At 44.8% G+C, this 20,246-nt stretch overlaps 1 protein-coding gene, 1 long non-coding RNA gene and 1 pseudogene across 2 annotated transcripts; 1 reads left to right on the top strand and 2 right to left on the bottom strand.

Annotated features, from left to right (window-relative positions):
* Window positions 1-6,070: 6,070 nt before the first annotated feature.
* Window positions 6,071-6,442, bottom strand: LOC123058918 (uncharacterized). The gene is made up of 2 exons (XR_006427321.1): window positions 6,292-6,442; window positions 6,071-6,191 (listed from the first exon to the last, which is right to left on the bottom strand). It is a non-coding gene; the product is annotated as an uncharacterized lncRNA (long non-coding RNA).
* A 1,477-nt stretch (window positions 6,443-7,919) lies between these two features.
* LOC123057085 (uncharacterized) lies at window positions 7,920-9,979 on the bottom strand (annotated as a pseudogene).
* Window positions 9,980-11,902: 1,923 nt separating this feature from the next.
* On the top strand, window positions 11,903-13,881 carry LOC123058917 (probably inactive leucine-rich repeat receptor-like protein kinase At5g48380). Its single transcript, XM_044481587.1, has 2 exons — window positions 11,903-12,548; window positions 12,728-13,881. Exon 2 carries the CDS (start codon window positions 12,794-12,796, stop codon window positions 13,592-13,594), a length of 801 nt encoding a protein of 266 aa, XP_044337522.1. The 5' UTR covers window positions 11,903-12,548; window positions 12,728-12,793; the 3' UTR covers window positions 13,595-13,881.
* The last annotated feature ends 6,365 nt before the right edge of the window (window positions 13,882-20,246 follow it).

The raw sequence follows: 20,246 nt of genomic DNA, 5'->3' as shown, positions 1-20,246 counted from the left end.
ATATTACATGCAACGCGGCGATCTTTGACCGGGGCTTTGTCCGGTTTCGCTCCCGCCTGCCGGCTCCACCTAGGCCATGTCCGACGGCCCGGTGTGCTCCCCAGAGTGTTGGCCCGGTCACCGGCAAGGTAGAGTAGGGCATGGGACACTCGTAGGCTCACGAGACTGAAGGCGTCGTTGTCTCCCATGCCCTACTCTTCCTCGTCGGAGCCCGGATCCCGCTGCATGCCGATGGACGTCAGATCGATGATGGATCCATCCAGGGACGAGACGCCGACGACCACCATGATGTGGGTTGTGGCGCCCGGATTGATGCGCCATATGGGTCGTCGGAGAATGCGACTCCGCCTCACGGACGTCCACCTCCGTGAGGGCTGCCGCCGCCTCCCGCACCCGATGCCTTGCACGGCGGGCATGCCGTGCCATGGCCTCGTCGAACGAGGCCCATGGTGCGTCCCGATGCTCGGTGCACCAACTAAGGGGTTGTGCATCCGCTAGTGCATTCGGACGCCAGACGGACCGCACGGCCTCCGGCGAGGTAGCTATGGATGGCCTAGGGACGGATCCATGCACCATTTGGGCGGACGCAATGGATTCCCGATGGATGGAGTCCGAGCAGTGCCGTGCACGGGCATCCTCCCTGGCGTGGCGGGGCGCAAGTCGAATGGTCATCTCCTCCTCGGGGCCGCATGGGATGAGCTCGGGGTCGACGGATCTACATGTGTAATAATTTGGAAATATCTAATTAATTACATTCGTCTTTGTGCTTTTATTTTGTTCTCATATCCCTCCTGGCACCCGCTCCCCATAATTCCCTTCCCTTCTAATCTCATATATCTCATCTACTTGTTCGGTTAGCCCTAGGGAATCACACATGCACTATTGATAAGCATTCAAATGTGACCAATAAAATATCTGTATTGTAAGCATTCAAGCATTGCAAAATAGTACAGCTGGGTACATGTAACATATCAGTGAACACTTTCATGCCCTGGCTATCTGATACTCGTACTTCTATTTCCGCTTCAGTTTTACTGTGATTCAAATAGGATCTGAATGCATTAGGTATTACAAAAAAATAGAGAACTGATATAATTTACAACATGCTTTTGGTTTTTGGAACTATTTCATGCCCAAGAAGGATTTGAAAGCATTAGTCATTACAAGAAAATGAACAGAGCTGCTATAATAACATGCTTATGGTTTTCAGAAACTCAACATTCTCGGTTTGTGAGCTTCTATACAAGTAACATTGCGATTTGTCACTGGTGAATCCATTATTTGGCACACTTCTCTTCCGTGCAAATTGTAGAAATGAAAAAGGGCGTATGAGGTAGAAATGCGAAAAAGGAGTAGCTAACAAAGCGAAAGGGGAAGGGAAAGTGAGAGGAAGGTACACACATGCATAATACAGTTACAGAAAACTTCAGAATTGTGTGTTCCCTCCGTCTTCTTAGTTAGACATACAAAATGTAAAGATTAACACCATTCATGTTTCAGTTAATGTCTAGTCCTCAGCAAGGAGTATCATTTTGAGCATATAAAAATTTCATGGATATGTGTCCTTACAAGCTAAAGAATTGTTTTTGATACATGGAAGTGGCATTCGACCATGTACCCAGAGTGCTGCCCCAGTAGACAGGAGCTCTTTGTATACTTATTAAGGGCAGGCTTTCTTTAGCAGCAACACCTGAAAGCTCTGTAACAAAAGAGTGTAGCTTGTAACTTGAGAGCACTACTCTATGGTTAGATACTTGGAGGCTTTCTTTATTAGAAATTGGAAATGCTTAACTACCACAAGATTAAAAAATAGAGGCAGCCCGGTGCATATAGCTCCCACTTGCGCAGGCTCGAGGGGTTAACTGGTCTAAATAGTGTTACAAAATTTATACCCAATTTCATGAATGGAGAGTGTAGTTAATATGTGCACAAATATGATGCACCACATAATTTAGCTAGGCTTAAATATGAACACGAAAAGGTTGGAAAGGACTTACTAAAAATTATTACACTGCAAACTTCATGGCTGGCAGAACCATGCTTCAGTTTATATAGAGAAATTTAATAGACCAAACATATTTTTTCTCCAAGTTGTTTCTACTTTAAAAAAGTGATAGACACTAACATAGCTCATGTTTATCTTATGTAGAAGGAAGCAGATAAACGCTATAGGCCAATGGCAGCAAAAATTACCAGCACCTAAAAATGTTGAAGCTACATACCACACATTGTACACTATCATACACTCATGATACCACACATTGTACACTATCATACACTCATGGATTATGAGTCCAAGGACGATTAGTCTATGAGTCTCAACCTCAGAACGACTCGTCGACTCGTAAACCTTGCATACACTTGAGAGCTATCACCCTCCATGTGACCCGTGGATATGAAATATGAAAGAGACGAAGGAGATCTTCCTAGGAGACTTAATGAATATGTCTAACTTTGGCTACAACCATTTCTCTGATTTCTTTGCTTTTACCTTATTCACACATGTCATGGCGGCACAACTAGTAATAATCTTCCCAGATATAAAACCCGATACAGGAAAGAGCTTTATCCTTCTCATGCATGATTCTTCCTGACAAAATAGAAACAAAAGGCAAATCCGTATCTAGTGACAGATAATGCCACATTACAATTAATTATTCTTTAAATGCCAGATGATACATGGTACTACCAACACGTTTACAACATAACAGAAGGTATTGTAAAAACTCATGTGAAGATTTCCTTTCCCCAATGGTATATGTCAATAGAAAATTGCATAAATGGTCGTTGTGAGGAAATAAAGCCTATGGTACATCTGATCTGGTTACCTTGATCTTCCATCGGACAAGATATCTTCACCATCTCCACCACCTCTCTCACAGCCTTCTCATGCTTTGGTGCAACTGGCCATGCCCAGCTTCTCACCATCCTTCCACCAGAACCCTTTCCATCCTTTCCAAGGTGCCTGGCTAAGGAGGCTAAAAATTGCACTCTTAAGCACAAAACATACAACAATATAATTGAACCTAAGAAGCATGATGTCTGCATAACTTACTCTCACCATGTTTGTCAAAACTACCATAATACTACTGTGTAGCCAATCAAAAACCTTGGTTACCTCTTTCCATGATCAGTGAGAAGGTCAATATGTACTCAGATTATTTTTTTCATCACTGCATCATTATGAACCCTTTGTTCTTTGCATGAAGAAAGCTATTGGCTTAAAGAACACTACAATCTGGTGTTGTGTTGTTCAGTCGAAATTGGAAAGTGTTGTGTTTCAGCTCTGTTCATGCATCATTGAATCCAACAAATAACATCAAAGAATCCAACAATCCGAGCAACGTTCATGCATCATTGAATAACATTGAAAATAGGAACCTAGAGGATGGTAGAGGAAGAACAGACCTTACAGTTGCAGGGGCCAGAGTTACTTTGGTAAAATTCAGCCTCCGTGCAGTGCATCTCAGGTTCATAGTCTGCAGTTGTGTAACTTCAGTGTCCAAACTAATGTTATATAATCTGTTAATACGGAGAAATTATAGAAAAGCTCAAAATTTCAGAAGGAGGTAAACGAATAAATGGATCTTCAATAGCTATGCTAGTTGGTGCGATTCAAACTAATCATAATTGCATATAAAATTGGATTAGGCATTCATTTCAAATCAGTTACAATTCATAAGAACCGTGGATGATTGCCAAAGTGATGAATGCCAATCCATGAATGGGCAGACACTAACAACCCAGATCAGAGATTGGTGCAACCTTCCTTGCTAATTGTATGGTACAGAATTACTGCTTGCTTCAACCAATTCGCGTAGTACAGCTTTGTAAGACATAACCGAAGAACGAAGAATCAGTTTAGGTATGGAAGGTGGATGATTTGCTTCTCCTAATTAGCGTAATACAGATTTCCATATCTTACCCGAAGAAGGAAGCACAGGCTATTTAATCAGGTTCGACCGCATTGAGAATGAAAGGGAAACTTCGAACAGATTCAGAAACCACTTTACTAACTCAAATGAAAGGGAAAAAATGCATGATGGGGATGAGGTTCTTGAGCAGAATGGCACATGACAAATACACCACATTGTTTTTATTTATCAAACCTGACACTCACAAGTCACAAAATACCACTGCAGTCATAATTCTAAAATGTAATAAAACTATGCTTAGAATATATTTTTATGGTAAATCTAACTATGGTGTTCCAGTTGTATCAGTACAATTATATAGCTGGTGAAGCAAATACTATATCTTAAATTTGAAGCTGCAAAATAGAGGGTCTGTTTGGACTCTCTCCACTCTCCAACTCCACGCCGGAGTGGAGCAGGATCTAGTTCTAATTTGAGGAGTGGCTGGAAGGCCGCTCCGCTGGCTCTGGTCCGTGGTGATTTGCCGAACAGGGCCAGAATATCATGATTGCCATGAGATCCGATAATGAAAGGTCAATTATCATAATCTTTTCATATATATGTACTAAGTGGTACTCAAGGTATGGTGTCACTGTGATAGCTCACATAAAATAATTTGATTAAATAGTTGCAAGCTAAATAAGTTTAGACCATATTAAATAATTCAGTTAAACATTTACATGCAAAAGAGTTTCAACCGTTACCACTTAATCTTGTTTTATCGGCAGAGTTGGAACTCCACTCCTAAGTAAACAGAGACAACCAAGTTAAACATCACAAAAATATATCACATCTTATCAATCTTGTGGATCTGAAGTTTTGAAACCAACTTTGGGACACTGAAACTTGCGTGCTGTAAAATCTACAGAAGAAAGTTGAAACAAAGCAACAATAAATGATAGAAGAAAGAGATGCATATACCAGAATCGAAGTAGATGACACGTATTTAATTTTTGGTAGTACCTGACCAGAAATATTTTGTCCTCGCTTTATAGGCTATCTTCCCTTCGTTTCTGAAAGTTTTTGTAATAAGGAGAAGCTGTGGCTGCCCTGCTCCTGCTATAACCGTCGCCACTCCATGCTCTTCTTTGTAACAAGATGATACGAAAGATATATCACTTAGATTATTTTTGCTCAAAGCAGTTCCCATAATATGTCAATGGTGTCAACACTGCTACAGACATGAAGGTCTTAAACTACTACTTTCAGATCTGCTGGAGCAAGGAAATCTTGAATAAGATACTTTATTCAGCTTCAGCGGATTTGAGAAGCAAAAATGGTCAATGAACAAAAGCTACAACAGGTGTTTCCCTCCTTTTAAGGGTTACCAGATAACATCAGGCAAATGTCACTGTCCTTTACAAAGCAAGCATGCCTATTTTTTTCTGATGAAACTGATATGTATATATCTCTTAAGAAACTGCAGCAGCAGGTACAGATATGAAACATTGGATACCTCAAGAAAAGATGATGTTTCATGGAAGCCATCCGATGAATCCCAAAACTAGAAAGCTTTTAGCCTTCGGTAGAAGTTTTTCATCTTCGCAATAATGTTGACATCTTGCACAACTCCTTCTGAAGCAAAAATAAAAAAAATTATGTGCCAAGCACCATAGCTAAGTCTTTATACAAGATAATTTTTTTACAATTCTATGCAGATTCTGCTACCAACAAGCCTATAAACATGTTGATGAATATTGCATCTCTCAACTCAATGTCTAGATTAACAGTTGGAACTGGATTAATCCATAAAAAATCCCCCAAACAATAACGAATGTTAAAATAGAACCTGACAAAGGGAAGAGTAACAGCTAAGGTAAGAGATTAACATAGCAATGTAATATGGAGAACCATCACCTCAAAATCAGATACCGGGATTCAGAAGTAAGCAAGAAAACGATCACCTCAAATTCAGATACCTGGTTTCAGAAGTAAGCAATTATTAACAAAGGCACGGATAATGGCAGAGGAGAAATTGTGATCATATGACAATTGTGATAAATCATCACATTTACGGTTCAAATCAAAAAAAATTCCAAATCACTTGATATTGGCTACCAACTCTCAGTTAACATGGCAGCAACATCAAACTATGGCAGAGGAGAAATAATGACCTCCAACATGTTCAGATCATGAAGAGAAAAGACTTCTTTTGCGGGAAGAGAAGAGAAAAGACTGCCTGAGCATGGCCCGAATAGAGAGAGGGAAGGGAAGGGCCTTCCATAGCGAGCCATGGCCTGCACGCCCGCCATGGTGCTCCTCCGTCACACCCGCAGCCTGCAGAAACCAACCGCACGGATCAAATCAAAAAATCCAGAAGAAGAAGATGAGCTGAGGGGAGGGGAGGCGAGGGGAGGAGGATGGAGGGCGTCAGTACCTTTGATGTCTGCGTGCTGCAACCCTTCACCGACGTCGATGTCCACCACATCAGCAAGCACCGAGAGAAGGCCGCTGCCTCCGCCGTCGTCGCCCCATCCCCATCCATCCATGGGTGGGTGTTGGTCTAGATTTTCATCCCCATCCATCCATTGGTTGGGCCGGACTATTTTTTGTTGACACGGATGATATCTTAAATAAAACTTCCTAGACTATTATCTCAAATACAAGCTCCTTTCGTTCATATTTGTGGAGCACTTCTCAAAAGATACCAAAATCTGAAAGTAACTAAATCACAGTATTAAACCTATTTTATCTTCTTGGCAAATGAAAGTATAGCTATAGCTTTGTATCAAAAGTGACAGAAGAATTCAACAACAGTTCATTAACTGAGACCTCGGGTATGGGAGTGTTTCTGTCCAAGTACACACACACACACAGAGAGAGAGAGAGAGATATATATATCTTGGGAGAATATTGCCTTGAGGCAAGCAGATAACAAATTATAATTTTGACAAACATGTTGGTTCATATTTAAACAGGGTAATAAATAAACCAAGATGTGAGACTATTCTATGGTGTACCTAATCAAAAATAAAATCCTTTGTGATTCAGTTGTATATATGTAACTGTAGAAAAAATATTGACATCCGCAAGAGATTAAAAAAAGCACCATGTCATACCTACACATTAGTACAAGAGATGAAAAGGAAACCTATAAACTAAGAAGATTTCCAAAATAAACAGAAGAAGCTACTACTGTGCATTATATCCCACAATTAATTTATGATGCTAGCGAAGCTGTACAGGAGCCCAAAAGAAAACCTATAGTATTAAGTGCAGACTTCATCTGAATAGCCTTGCTTGTTCGCTGTTCCTAGTTATTGTGCAGACTTTAATCCTAATTTAACCGACCTCATCCGGGTCTCGAATCAAATGTAACACAGCTCAAAGAGCCGCAAATCTAAAAATATACTAAAGAGTCGCAGCTTTCTTTGCTTCAGCCTTCCGCCCTAAAATATCAAGTGCCCATTGCCCTGAACATTAGTACAAGAGACGACTTTGAATATATCTTCCGCCCTAAAGATATATTCAGTGTTCTGCTTGCTTCAAGCTCTAAAAACAACACGGACGCCACAACACATGATAGTGAGGATTTACTGAACCACACGTGCAGCATTTAAAAGGTGTGCATTACCACATCATCATTTATCTAAAATATGATGGCCACATATAGTTTAGTAGTACATCACAGAGAAAAGCATACATGTATTTTAGAGCTGGAAGAATCACAGAAGCATGAGCATTGCTCGTAGACTATAAATCCAAAGCCACAAAAAATCTCAAGAACTAAATGAAGTTCGTCTGACATAGCTTCTAGTTGAGTAGCCAAGGTCTAGGATCTGAACCTCGGGCTGGTGACAACGGCAGAATCCAAGTCATTCCAATGGCACAATGAATCTGAATCAATGAACGACGTTGACGATGGATCCCTACATCACAATGAACAGATGCAGATGTTTCAGTCGGGACTGGGGGTGCATCAAGAACTTAGGAATTTGAGAAAATGTGGGTTGATGGAGATGTGAGGAAGCATGTATAACTGGTTACTACCTTGTAGAACTTGTGCTAGGATCTAGACAACACCGGCTTCTGAAGGTCTTCAGGGTGCTGAGCTGCCGGCCAGGATTTTCAGCCTCTCTGTGTAGGGCATGTTGTTGTCCCCCGGGAACCCCTTGACCTTCTTCGTTTCCTCATTCATCACACTCTGCATAACCATGAACTCATCAGAAATTTGTTCAGGCGTACTCAAAATGGGTCATATTATGATGCCATGGAAATGCAATTAATTTGGCTTACCTTGATGCTGTCCTTGAGCCGAGGAGAAATCTCCTTGTCGAAGCTATTGAATATCTTCAAATACAGGACCGGGCTTACACCGTCGCTGTCGTTCCCACCGAACATGGTAGTGGGATAGGTAGGCAACTGTACAGATCATTTAATAACCTCTTAAGCTCAGAGTAACAAATCATTTTTCTCAAAAAAATGTACTAAGCAATCAACACTACTTGGTTAAGTAGGTGAAGAAACATGAGAAAATTACCTGAACACTCACAATGAGAAGCGAATGGAAGGAGTCATGGGGATTCAGTGACGGGAGCGCAATGTGGCACACCTTCCTTGCGCGGGCAAACATGTCTGCTTCAATCGGGGTGTAGGGGGAGTAGTTTGGGGCTAGGGATTTCCTGTTGTCTCTGCAATCAATTTCGAAAGATTCAGTCAGGCATCCTGATAGAAGAAATACACAGTGGATGAATGAATATCATGAGTCTCAGTAACATTGCTTCTTACTTGAAGAAGCCTTCCCCCCTCTGACTCTGAACACCGATGGCTCGAGGACCGACCAGCAGCCTTCCGACGGTCGAATACGGAAGCCTCAGGCCCTCTCTCGGCGGGTACAGGTACTTCGCCGAGCCAGCTGAATTTATCGTCAGTTTTGTCAGCAAAGCATAAACGAAATGCTGATGAACAATTTAAATGGTACTGCTGGATAAGTAGATGAAAGTGCTTTTGTTGACTCACTCATTTCGGTCATTTCATCGCCCTCGTACGATCTCCTCCGGAAGGAGAGCCTGACGATGGCCGATTTCTTCCTCGAGTGGTGCGGGGAACCTGGTGACCGACATCCTCTAGACCTTGTAGCTCGGGACCAAGCCCGGGAAATGCTGAGGCGAGCACGATGCCGCGGTCTGCCGTTCTTTCAGGCTACCAACAACAACAAGAGCAGCAGCATCCGGATCTTCACTTTTCACCGGGGGTCGGAGGAGTCACCCTGGCACGCCTCTGCGTCCACCAAGCACACCGCGTCCTTGCACGGCAACGCGTTTGTGCCACCAGCGACGTCTTCCGGGAGACGGGGAGAGGATCTGGATTTACACGGATGGGGAGCATCTGATGCTGAGTACACTGCGAGCCTGAAACTGCACTGCAGGGCATGAGAAACCGGGCGAGCAGAATACCTCCACTGACGCTGGAGTAATCGTTGTCGTCCTTGGAGCCGGCCGAGTCTCCCAACATGCTGAAGGAGTCGTACCACGCCTCATCGTAGATCACTGCAAAAACAAAATAAAAATCAGGGGTCTAGTCGAGCAGGTTGGCGCCGGCCGGAGAAAATGAGGCAAACAAACAGCAGCGGCATCTCCAGCTAAATCAAAGGAGAAATCTCTACTACCTGGTGGCTGGTGCTTGATGGATGCAAAACTGGATGGATGGATCTCGCAGCTGGCGGACGGCCATCCTTCAACCTGGCTCGGCTTGTGAGGATGGCGACGACGGTTGTCAGCCCGCGTGGCCTAGGCTACGGGGTGAAAACAGTGTCACGACGCACGAGGACAGTGAGGCACGGGCGCTCTGGTTGGGCTCGACAGTGTTGAGCAGCCTGGATCTGAGAGAGATGGTGCCACAGAGAGGAGATGAGTGATCACGGCGCCCAACCGTGGCCTGGGGCAAGGCCTTGACCGGCGTGCGTGGGCTGGCGGCGGCGCATGCAAAGCAGGCGGCGTGCCTGGGCCGGCGGCACCTGGAGGGCTGCTGCCGTCGCGGAGGAGCAGCTGTAGGCGAGGACCGGAGGAGGTGGGGAATGGGGTGTGGAGAGGCCGGCGGCGGACACGTCTCGGCGCAGCGTGCATCCTGCTGTCCCTCGTCTCTTCCCTTGTGCGGTGGCTAAGGTTTGCGGAGGGAGAGCAGCCTCGTTTGTGCGAGGGGGCTTCGCTCCCTGGTTCGTGCGATGGGTTGTCGGTCGTTTTTTTTCTTAGGTGCGAGGGGATCATGGAAGGTGGGAGGAGGACCAAAAAAATCTACGACGGTTAACCTACGAAAAAATCCGAACGAAAGTGGTGGGACGAAAATTGACCGGCGGAGACTACCAAGTGCTCCATTAGGAGTAGAGATAGAGTATCCCCTTGATCGTGTGTATTTTGATGGAGCAGGTGACACCGGGAGGCTGCTGCCAGGTTCTGCGATGCATGGCTACACGAGGTTGGTGGTCTGGCTGCTGCTCCTAAGCAGCTGTTCGTCGTACTTTGGACATGTAACCAGTGATTCCGACGTCCAATGCTTGAAGGACCTCAAACAGTCTGTTATCGATCCTAATGGCGTGCTCGAAGCCTCATGGAGCTTTTCTAACAACGGCATCGACGGTTACATATGCCGGTTCACCGGCGTGGAATGCTGGCACCCTGATCAGAACAGGGTTCTCGGGTTGCGTCTCGGCAACCTGGGACTCGAAGGTCCATTCCCTCCAGGCCTCCAGCTTTGCAGCTTCATGACCGCTCTTGACGTGTCTGGCAACAACTTCTCAGGGCCGCTCCCGGAACACATCTTCGAGCAGATGGCGTACACAACCTATCTGAACCTCTCGAACAACAGTTTCTCGGGCGTGATCCCTGCAAGCATCAGGAACATGACATACCTGAGCACGCTCGCCCTTCAGCACAACCAGTTCGACGGCGGAATCCCGGCGCAGCTGGGCAACACTTCGCAGCTCATTTCGTTCAACGTCGCTGATAACTCACTGTCAAGCCTTGTCCCGGACTCTCTGCAGCGCTTCTCGGCTGCCAAATTCACAGGCAATCCGGGGCTATGTGGGCCGCCGCTGGACAAGAGGTGCAAGAAGAGGTTCAGGATGCGGATACATATTCGGCTTGTCTGGGTTCAAGTGATGTTTGTCCGGATTCAGAAGCTCCTGCGTAGTATCAATGACGCGTCCATCACAGGGGCGTCGGCTGGGTTCATCTTGGGGTTCGTGGTGGCCTTCTACTTTCCGCACAAGTTCTTGTTCTGTGGGAGGCTTCAGCCCTACACCTTTCGTGTGTGTGGGTGACGGCGGGTACACGAAAGAATGCGCCAGCTGCCTTTGTTGGTCTATTCAGTGGTAAATATGTGGGCAAACAAGTCGTGTGTGTGGTCACAAGAGTGAAGTACATGTACATTCTGATGAATATTACGAATATCTCATGGTCCAACTAAATAATAAAAATTGTGAAACTTCTCATGTTGATGTGCGTGTATCTGATCTTGTACAATGGGCTGACAAGGATATGAATTTTACTGTGCGTTAGCTGCGGGCCTGATAGGAAAAACATTTGGCACACAGAAAATTTTTCTGTTTCTGGCAGTGTGTCCATGCTTTGCCCAATATCAAGTGTTTTTTAAATTGTAATTAACAAGTCCTGGTTTGATCCTGAATTAATACAAGTGCCTACTAGGACCAAGAGAAGCACTATCATTGCTCTTGACAAAGTCGTAGATGTCTCTCTTATATGTCTTAGTTTTTCTAGCCTCATAAATCTGTGATGTGATGCATCAGCGCAGAAAGTTCTACCACTATTTTCTCTTTGGTGTTGAGTTTCGTTGACTGCTTACTTGCTTGGAGTGGGATAGTGAGCTGGTCAATCTTTCCACCGTATGCTAGCTACTCTCCTGTTCAATGGGACCTGAGGAATTAATTAGCCGAAGAAAAAGTCTGTGTTCCAGTGGAGGCGTTGTCCCTTTAAGAGTTGTGCCCCTTCAACTATTGCAGGTAGCGGCTTCTGCTTTGTATCAATCAACTGGTGAGTTTTCTGAGTAAATTATTTCTTCTTTTTTCAAGTACAGTGATCAAGTATTCTTACGCAAGTTTTGATCAGGTGACGCTGGAAGTTATAAGCTGCAAGATTTGGCTGACAAGTTGTTTGTGTTACTCCACGTATTTTTTCAGCAGGAATCAACTTTTCTGACGATAGCGAGATACATGTGATGACTTCTTCAATCTTCAAGCTCCGCAAGTCTAATCTTTAATTGACGTTGTCTGTGTCTATGGTCTAGCGATGTTTCTTATAAAAACATGGTTGCTCCCCCGATCCCCCAATTTTCTTTCATGTATATAAAAAAAATCACCTTGCACAATGTGATTGAACTCCTAACATAGTTAACTTCCCAAACCTAGACTTTCTAAGACAATACAACACTAATTCCCTTGGTACGTAACCTGCTGACCTTGACTTGCTTCCCCGGCCGGCAGGCCGGCAGCGACCGTGTTTCCGTTGCCTTGGTGCAATGTGCTAGCATCTACAAGACTTCGGAAATTAACAGGAAAAACGTTGTGTAGTCTATTGGAGGGATTGTCCGTTATAAAAGCCCCGTGCCTGTTCACTTGCAGTACAGGACTACAGGTGGTGGTGGGCTGGTGGCTTCTGCCTTGGCTAGCTAGATCAACTGGTGAGTTTTCCGAAACACCTCAACCTTGTGTAAGAATTAGTACATCAAATCAACAAAGAAAGTAAAACATGTCTTACTATATTTTTGCCTTTTTGAAGCCTGCTTTGTAGTGTCTCCATGTCTTTTCTCTTATTTTAATCGGAGTTTATAAGTGTTCTTCTTACACGAGTTTTGATCAGGTGATGCTAGGATTGACAAGCTGCTAGATTCGGCTGAGCGGCTGTTTGTTTCACTCCTCGTTTGTGATGGCTGATAATACCAAGTTCCTCCGTTTGTTTCTCCTCTTGAGCAGCTCACCACTGTGTTTTGGTACTGAACAAGATATCCGGTGCCTGATGTCTGTACAAGGCTCATTGGCTGATCCGGGCGGTGTACTCAGATCTTGGAACTTTGAAAATGAAACCAACGGTTACATATGCCGCTTTACTGGTGTGGAATGCTGGCACCCCGACGAGAACAAGATTCTCTCTCTGCGACTAGGCAACCTGGGACTTCAAGGCCAATTTCCTGTTGCTCTACAGAATTGTTCAAGCCTGACCGGCTTGGACCTGTCAAATAACAATTTTTCAGGACCAATCCCTCGGGACATTTCACAGGTGATGCCGTATCTGACATCTCTGGACCTTTCGTACAATAGCTTTTCGGGTTCGATCCCACAGAATATCTCAAATATGACATATCTGAATATCCTCAACCTTCAGCATAACCAGCTCAGCGGTCAAATTCCACCGCAATTCACTTTGCTTACTCGGTTAACCGCATTCAATGTCGCGGACAACTTGTTATCAGGGCCTATTCCTTCTTTGCTACAAAACTATTCGGCTTCGAACTTTGCTGGTAACCAAGGGCTTTGTGGTTCACCGTTGGATGATTGTCCCCCCTCGAGGAGGAGATGGAGACCGGTACAAATCAAGCTGCACAGGCTCAACGACCAGTCAAGCATCGGAGTGGCCGTCGGATTCGTGGTGGGGTTCGTGGTGGCCTTCTACTTCCCGCACTGCTTCGTCTGCTCCGAGAGGCTCCGAGCCTACGTCGTCCGCATATGATTCACCTGTTATTCTGAAACTTTGTCTAGTATAGCTTCCGGAGGCCAAATGAGCACTTTCCGGCAGTAAATCTTTTTTAGCTTGTTGCCTGCAGTAATGATTATCTTAATTTAGTTGATAGTATGCCTGGCAATTAGCAACTGCCGGTGCTTGTTAATGCATATTTGAACTCTTCTACAAAGATGCGAGGCATCAACTGGCCATGATTATTATGTACCCTGTCCACATTTCTAAAGGAACAAAAACAAGGCAGCTCTGGCTAGCCTATGAACCTTTGCACTTCTGCAGTGATTTTCTCCCCATTTCGATGCGTACCGATCTCTTTGTAATGGCAGAGAGTACGGATCGAGTTCCTCCCGACTCCTGAAAGGCTTCGCTCACGAAGAGGACACCTGGAACACCCTCGATGTGACTATAGCTTCCACGTGTTGAGGCACGACTTAGAGGCATAATCGCATTGAAGGCATATGTCGCAAGTTAGGCAATCTTCACAACATCCCATGTAATATAGATAATAAAAGGGGAGATAACATAGTTGGCTTACACTCGCCACGTCAATCAAGTACATAAATAGCATTACAACATTCAAACACTCATGGCCCGACTACGGCGCCAAAATAAAAGATAACCCAACATGCGACACGGTCCCGGTCACCCCAACTGGGCACCACTACTGATCATCAGGGAAAGACACGTAGTATCCGCATGAGTCCTCGTCGAACTCCCACTTGAGCTCAAGCGCGTCATCTGGAACGGAATCATCTAGCCCTGCATCTGGTTTGGAAGTAATCTGTGAGCCACAGGGACTCAGCAATCTCGCACCCTCGCGATCAAGACTATTTAAGCTTAAAGGTGAGGCAAGGTAATATGTGTGAAGCTGCAGCAAGCGACTAGCATATATGGTGGCTATCCTGTTCGCAAAAGAGAGCGAGAAGAGAGGGCAAAGCGCGAACGAGAAACTAGAGAACAACCTGCGCAAGCATTACTCCAACACCGTGTTCACTTCCCGGACTCCGCCGAGAAGAGACCATCACGGCAACTCACACAGTTGATTCATTTTAATTAAATAAAGGTTCAAGTTATCTACAACCGGACATTAACAAATTCCCATCTGCCCATAACCGCGGGCACGGCTTTCGAAAGTTCAAATCCCTGCAGGGAGTCCCAACTTAGCCCATGACAAGCTCTCACGGTCAACGAAGGAATAGACCTTCTCCCGAGACATTCCGATCAGGCTCGGTATCCCGGTTCTACAAGACACTTCGACAAGTTAAAACAAATCTAGCAACACCGCCCGAATATGCTGGCAAATCCCGATAGGAGCTGCACATATCTCGTTTTCAGGGCACACTCAGATGAGCCAGACGTCGGGTAGACCAGCCCAGAGTTGCCCCTGGTAGCCCCGGACATCGCTCGGTTGGACCAACACTCAGAGGAGCACTGGCCCGGGGGGGTTTAAATAAGATGACCCTCGGGCTCCGGAAACCCAAGGGAAAAAGAGGCTAGGTGGCAAATGGTAAGACCAAGGTTGGGCATTGCTGGAAAAGCTTTAATCAAGGCGAACTATCAAGGGGTTTCCATTATCACCCAACCGCGTAAGGAACGCAAAATCCGGGAACATAACACCGATATGACGGAAACTAGGGCGGCAAGAGTGGAACAAAACACTAGGCGAGAGGCCGAGCCTTACACCCTTTACCAAGTATATAGATGCATTAAGATAACATGGCAATATAATGATACCCCAACAAGTAAATAATGTTCCAAACAAGGAACGGTCTCCAATCTTCACCTGCAACTAGCAACGCTATAAGAGGGGCTGAGCAAAGCGGTAACATAGCCAATCAACGGCTTGCTAGGACATGGTGGGTTAGAGGTTTGACATGGCAATTTGGGAGGCATGATAAGCAAGTGGTAGGCATCGTAGCATAGGCATAGCAAAAGAGCGAGCATCTAGCCAAGTAAAGATATTAGTGATTTCGAGGGTATTTTCATCTTGCCTGCAAAGTTGTCAGAGTTGACTAGATCCTCGAAAGCAAACTCAACGGGCTCCTCGTTAGCGAACTCGTCTCCCGGCTCTACCCAAACAAGACAAACAAGCAACAAGGACACAATCAACCACGTGCAAACTCAAACAACATGATGCAAAGATGGTATGCTATGCGGGATGCAATATGCGATGCATATGCAAGATTTGACAAGGAAAGAATGAACCTGGCCTCAACCTGGAAATCCAAGTGAGCCACTGGAAAGATGAGATGAAATCGCTTGAAACCGATATAAAGAACGCCGGAATCGGAGTTACGTTTGGAAATGGCAAGCAATTCAAATATGACCACGTTCTGCGATTTACAACAAGTAGCCATCTAAATGCAACAAGATGAACATGCTACAACACCCAAACATGGCATCAAAATACATGGCAAGGATCTATTCATGAAGCTTAACAAAAGTCTAGCACTGAGCTACGGCCAATTCATCCATTACCAGGTTCAAACAAGCATGGCAAAAATGCATTTGGTAAACAGATTTCAGACTTAGTGAAATTAACACTTGTCTGGAATTTCAGATCAGATAGCACTCTTTAAAGCATGAAAACTATATGCTACAGGACCTGAACATGGCAAAATAAAGCATGGCATGAAGCTACTCAAAGAGCTTAACAAAAGTCCCTTAGTGACCTTGAGCCAAAAGGGATCAGAAAAATACATGTGCAAGCATGTGAACATGGCAAAAACATAATCAATTCTCAGACTTAGTGAAAACTGGAGCATGCTGAAACAGATATCAAGTAGGCATGTTTACGAGCTTGATGCACTCACTACAGAGCAAGTCATGACAATCTAAGCATGCACCCATCAAGAATACACAAAATACAAGCTAGCCATGGCAAGAACAATAACATAGCATGCACGGATCAACTACAACATCCTCGGCAAAATTGCTAACAAGTAGACAATCTTCCCAGATTCACGAAATGGCAAAAGTAGAGCTCGATTGACTCAAGCTAGGGTGCTCCATAATTGCAAACAAAGATATGGATGGATAGAGCACTGCAAGATTAACAAAACATCCTTACTGATAATCCTCAAAAGAGGCACGGATCACTAGGAAACAACATGAACATATGGCATAATGAGATAAACAGCTCAATGACTTAGTGGAAATGCTAAGTCCCTGAAATCAGCATTAATGAATGCCCCACTTTGCAAGCTTGTGCTAGTCACCACACACATCACAAAAATACATGGGTTGCACCTCTGGATAGATGGCAAAACATATAACAAAACTCATATAGAGCTCATGGGCATATCATGCACACAATAATCATGGCAAAAATGACAAATATCTAATTGAAGTAGCAGATCTGACAATTATCTCAAATAGCATTCTTCTAACAGCAGTTCGTGCATCAAGATGAACTCAAATGAAAATGATGCAATGAGATGAAATGATGTACTCTCTGAGACGAACATTTTGATATGCTATATGCCCAAAACGGAGCTACGGATGCAAAGTTATAGCACGATGAACAGGAGCAAATTATTAGGGTTTCGGGCAAGGAAAGTCAACCAATCCAAATTTGGATCTGGATCTAGATCTGGTGCGCTTCCCGAGGTTCGTCCTCGCCGGAGATGAAGAACTTGCCGGAGTTCCGTTGCCAGGACGCTCGCCGGCGACGAGGAGGCGGCAGAAGAGGCGTTGGGGCGGCGCGGTGCCCGAGCGGCGCCGGCTGGGTGCGGTGGGCGCGGCGACCGAGGCGGCACGCGCCGGTCGACAACGGAGGCGGCGGACGCCGGTGGCGGGTGGCGGCGACCGTCAGAGCGCGGGGAGATGGAGGCGGGCGCGGGCGGCGCGGCTCCGGGCCAGGAGGGCCTCCCGCGGGCTCGCCGGGCCGGCGATGGAGGAAGGCGGCGGCGACATGTGGCAGGCGCGGATTGGCGCGGAGGTGGGGCGCGGACGTGTCCGGCCGGACGGACAATGCCCGGCGCGGCGGAGACGAATTTTAGGGTTTCGGGGGAGAAGGAGATCCGGATTTCGGAGGGGTTCTATTTATAGGCATAGAGGGAGCTAGGAGAGTCCAAATGAGGTGCGGTTTTCAGCCACGCGATCGTGATCGAACGCTCTAGATGATTGAGAGGGTTTTGGTGGGTTTTGGGCCAAATTGGAGGGGTGTTGTGCTGCAACACACACGAGGCCTTTTCGGTCCCTCGGTTAACCGTTGGAGCATCAAACGAAGTCCAAATGGTACGAAACTTGACATGCGGTCTACCGGTAGTAAACTAAGGCCGCTTGGCAAGTCTCGGTCCAATCCGGAAATTTTTAATCCCCACACACGAAAGAAAGGTAGAATTGACCACCGGAGGAGAACGAAGCGCCGGAATGCAAAATGGACAACAGGGAAAATGCTCGAATGCATGAGATGAACATGTATGCAAATGCAATGCACATGATGACATGATATGAGAAGCACGACAACGATAACAACACACGGAGACAAGGATCCGAACCCGAGAAAATAAAATAACTTAACGCCGGAAACGACAAGAGTTGGATTACATATTGGGAAAATCATATCCGGGGTGTTACAACACCTTCGCGTGTTCCGGTGAAAATTCTACGGAGACAGGAGGCTCTTGATGCCAGGTTGGTCTCTCTGCCGTGTGCCATCAACAGAGCCGATTGGTTTCTGTGGAAGCTCCCTTCTTTCAGTTTCGTTTTCTGTTATTGTGGAGAGCCTGATGCATGGATGGGGTTCGTGATGGGCTGATGGCCATGATCCATTGTCAGCCAAGGATGCCAAGGATGTGCAGAATGTCTCGCCAAAAAAAGGATGTGCAGAATGAACTAGCAGGAGAATGCACCGGCTGCCTTTGTTGTTGTTCATCATTGGGTGGCAACAGTGTCGGAAAAAAACTCATATGCGTGTCCAAAAAGATGAGCTTTTGTACATTCTGGTGTGTATTGAAAATGTCTCCTAGATTCAAACAAGAAAACTTTTGTGCCTGGGCTTGAGGGAACTGATGAGGATTAATGTGATCTTGTTCATGCTTTACTAAGCCCGGTATCAATGGGAAATGGTAATGTACAGTTCTTTTTGTAAATTTGGTCCCTCCACTATTGATTAAGCTTTGTTTTAGTCCCCAGTTTATGAAACAAATAAGTTTGAACCATAACTTGTGATAGCAGATTTACTCCAAAACTTACAAAGAGTGGTATGGCTGATGATGTGGTAGTGGTTCTGCACTCGTCAACGCATGACACGTTAATCATTTAAAAATGAACAGATCATGTGAATAAAAACAATTGTAAAAAATCAGGGCGAAGTCAGAGAAAACAGAAAAACATGAAGTAAACGTCAGAAATGTTTTAGAAAAGTTATAATAACATCTCAAAATTTGAAATATGAACGAATAAATTAGGATGTCCACTAGAACTTACAAAATTCAGAAGCATTCTCATAAAAGGATAATAAATAAAAACTCATAAAAAATCATGATCATTCATGCAAATCACCATATTCCTGAATTTCCATGATTGTTCCTCAATCTTTTGTGAGTTTTCTCAAATTCCATGCCTTCCTCCAAAATATTTCTATGCTTTCCTTTTCTTTATCTTGTAATGAATTCATTTCATAGGGATTCCAGTTATCTTCTATGCTCTTCTAGAATATGTTAGCTTTTGGAAATCAGCATGCGATTTGGATGATTAGGAGGTTATCCCGAGCCCACCAGGAATAATATCATAGATTTGAAAACTTGTACTCCCTTCGTTCCCAAATATTTGTCTTTCTAGAGATTTCAACAAATGACTACATACGAAGCAAAATGAGTGAATCTACACTCTAAAATATGTCTACATACATCTGTATGTTGTAGTCAATTTGAAATGTTTAGAAAGAAGGGAACAGAGGGAGTATGTCTCATTAAGATGGAATATTGTTTTAGCGGGAGTCGATGTTCCCGTCGACAACAAGACGCATGTGGTGACTTTTCGTCAATGAAGCTCCATGATTCTGGTCTTCCGTAGGCGCTGCATAAGTGTGTGCTCCGTGTGTATGTGTTATGTTGTACTCTGTGTTTCCAAAAAAAAAATTGCTCCCCCTCATTTTCTATAATGTTTTTTAGAAATTACCTTACGCCATATGATCAAACTCCTAACATAGTTAACTCCCTAAACCTGACTTTTCTAAGACAATATAGCACTAATTTCATTGGTACGTAAACCTGCTGACCTTGACCTGCCTGCTGGCCGGCCGGCCGGCCGCGACTGCATTTCCGTTGCCTTGGTACAATGTGCTGGCGTCTACAAGACTTCAGAAACTAACAAAAAATTACTATATGCTCTATTAGAGCGATTCTCTGTTTTAAAGCGTTGCGTCCGTTCAACCATTGCAGGCGGTGGCTTCTTGGCTGCAACAACCGGTGAGTTATCCCAAACACCTCATCTTGTCCAAGAATTAATACATGAAATCAAGAAAGCAAGTAAACATGTCTTATTATTTACCTTTCTGAAGGTTGCTTTGTAGTGTCTCCATGTCCTGGCCTTGTTTATTTGAATCCAAGTTTGTAAGTGTTCTTTTTACACATGTTCTGGTCAGGTGGCGTTGGCGCTGGAATTGACAAGTTGCGGCTTTTGGCCCGGCAGAGTG

This window comes from Triticum aestivum, chromosome 3A (genome assembly GCF_018294505.1).
Source record: "Triticum aestivum cultivar Chinese Spring chromosome 3A, IWGSC CS RefSeq v2.1, whole genome shotgun sequence".
In the NCBI taxonomy this organism is placed as follows: domain Eukaryota; kingdom Viridiplantae; phylum Streptophyta; class Magnoliopsida; order Poales; family Poaceae; genus Triticum; species Triticum aestivum.
The sequence above is the reverse complement of the archived record's forward strand: the minus strand, read 5'-3'. Positions and strand labels throughout refer to the sequence as shown.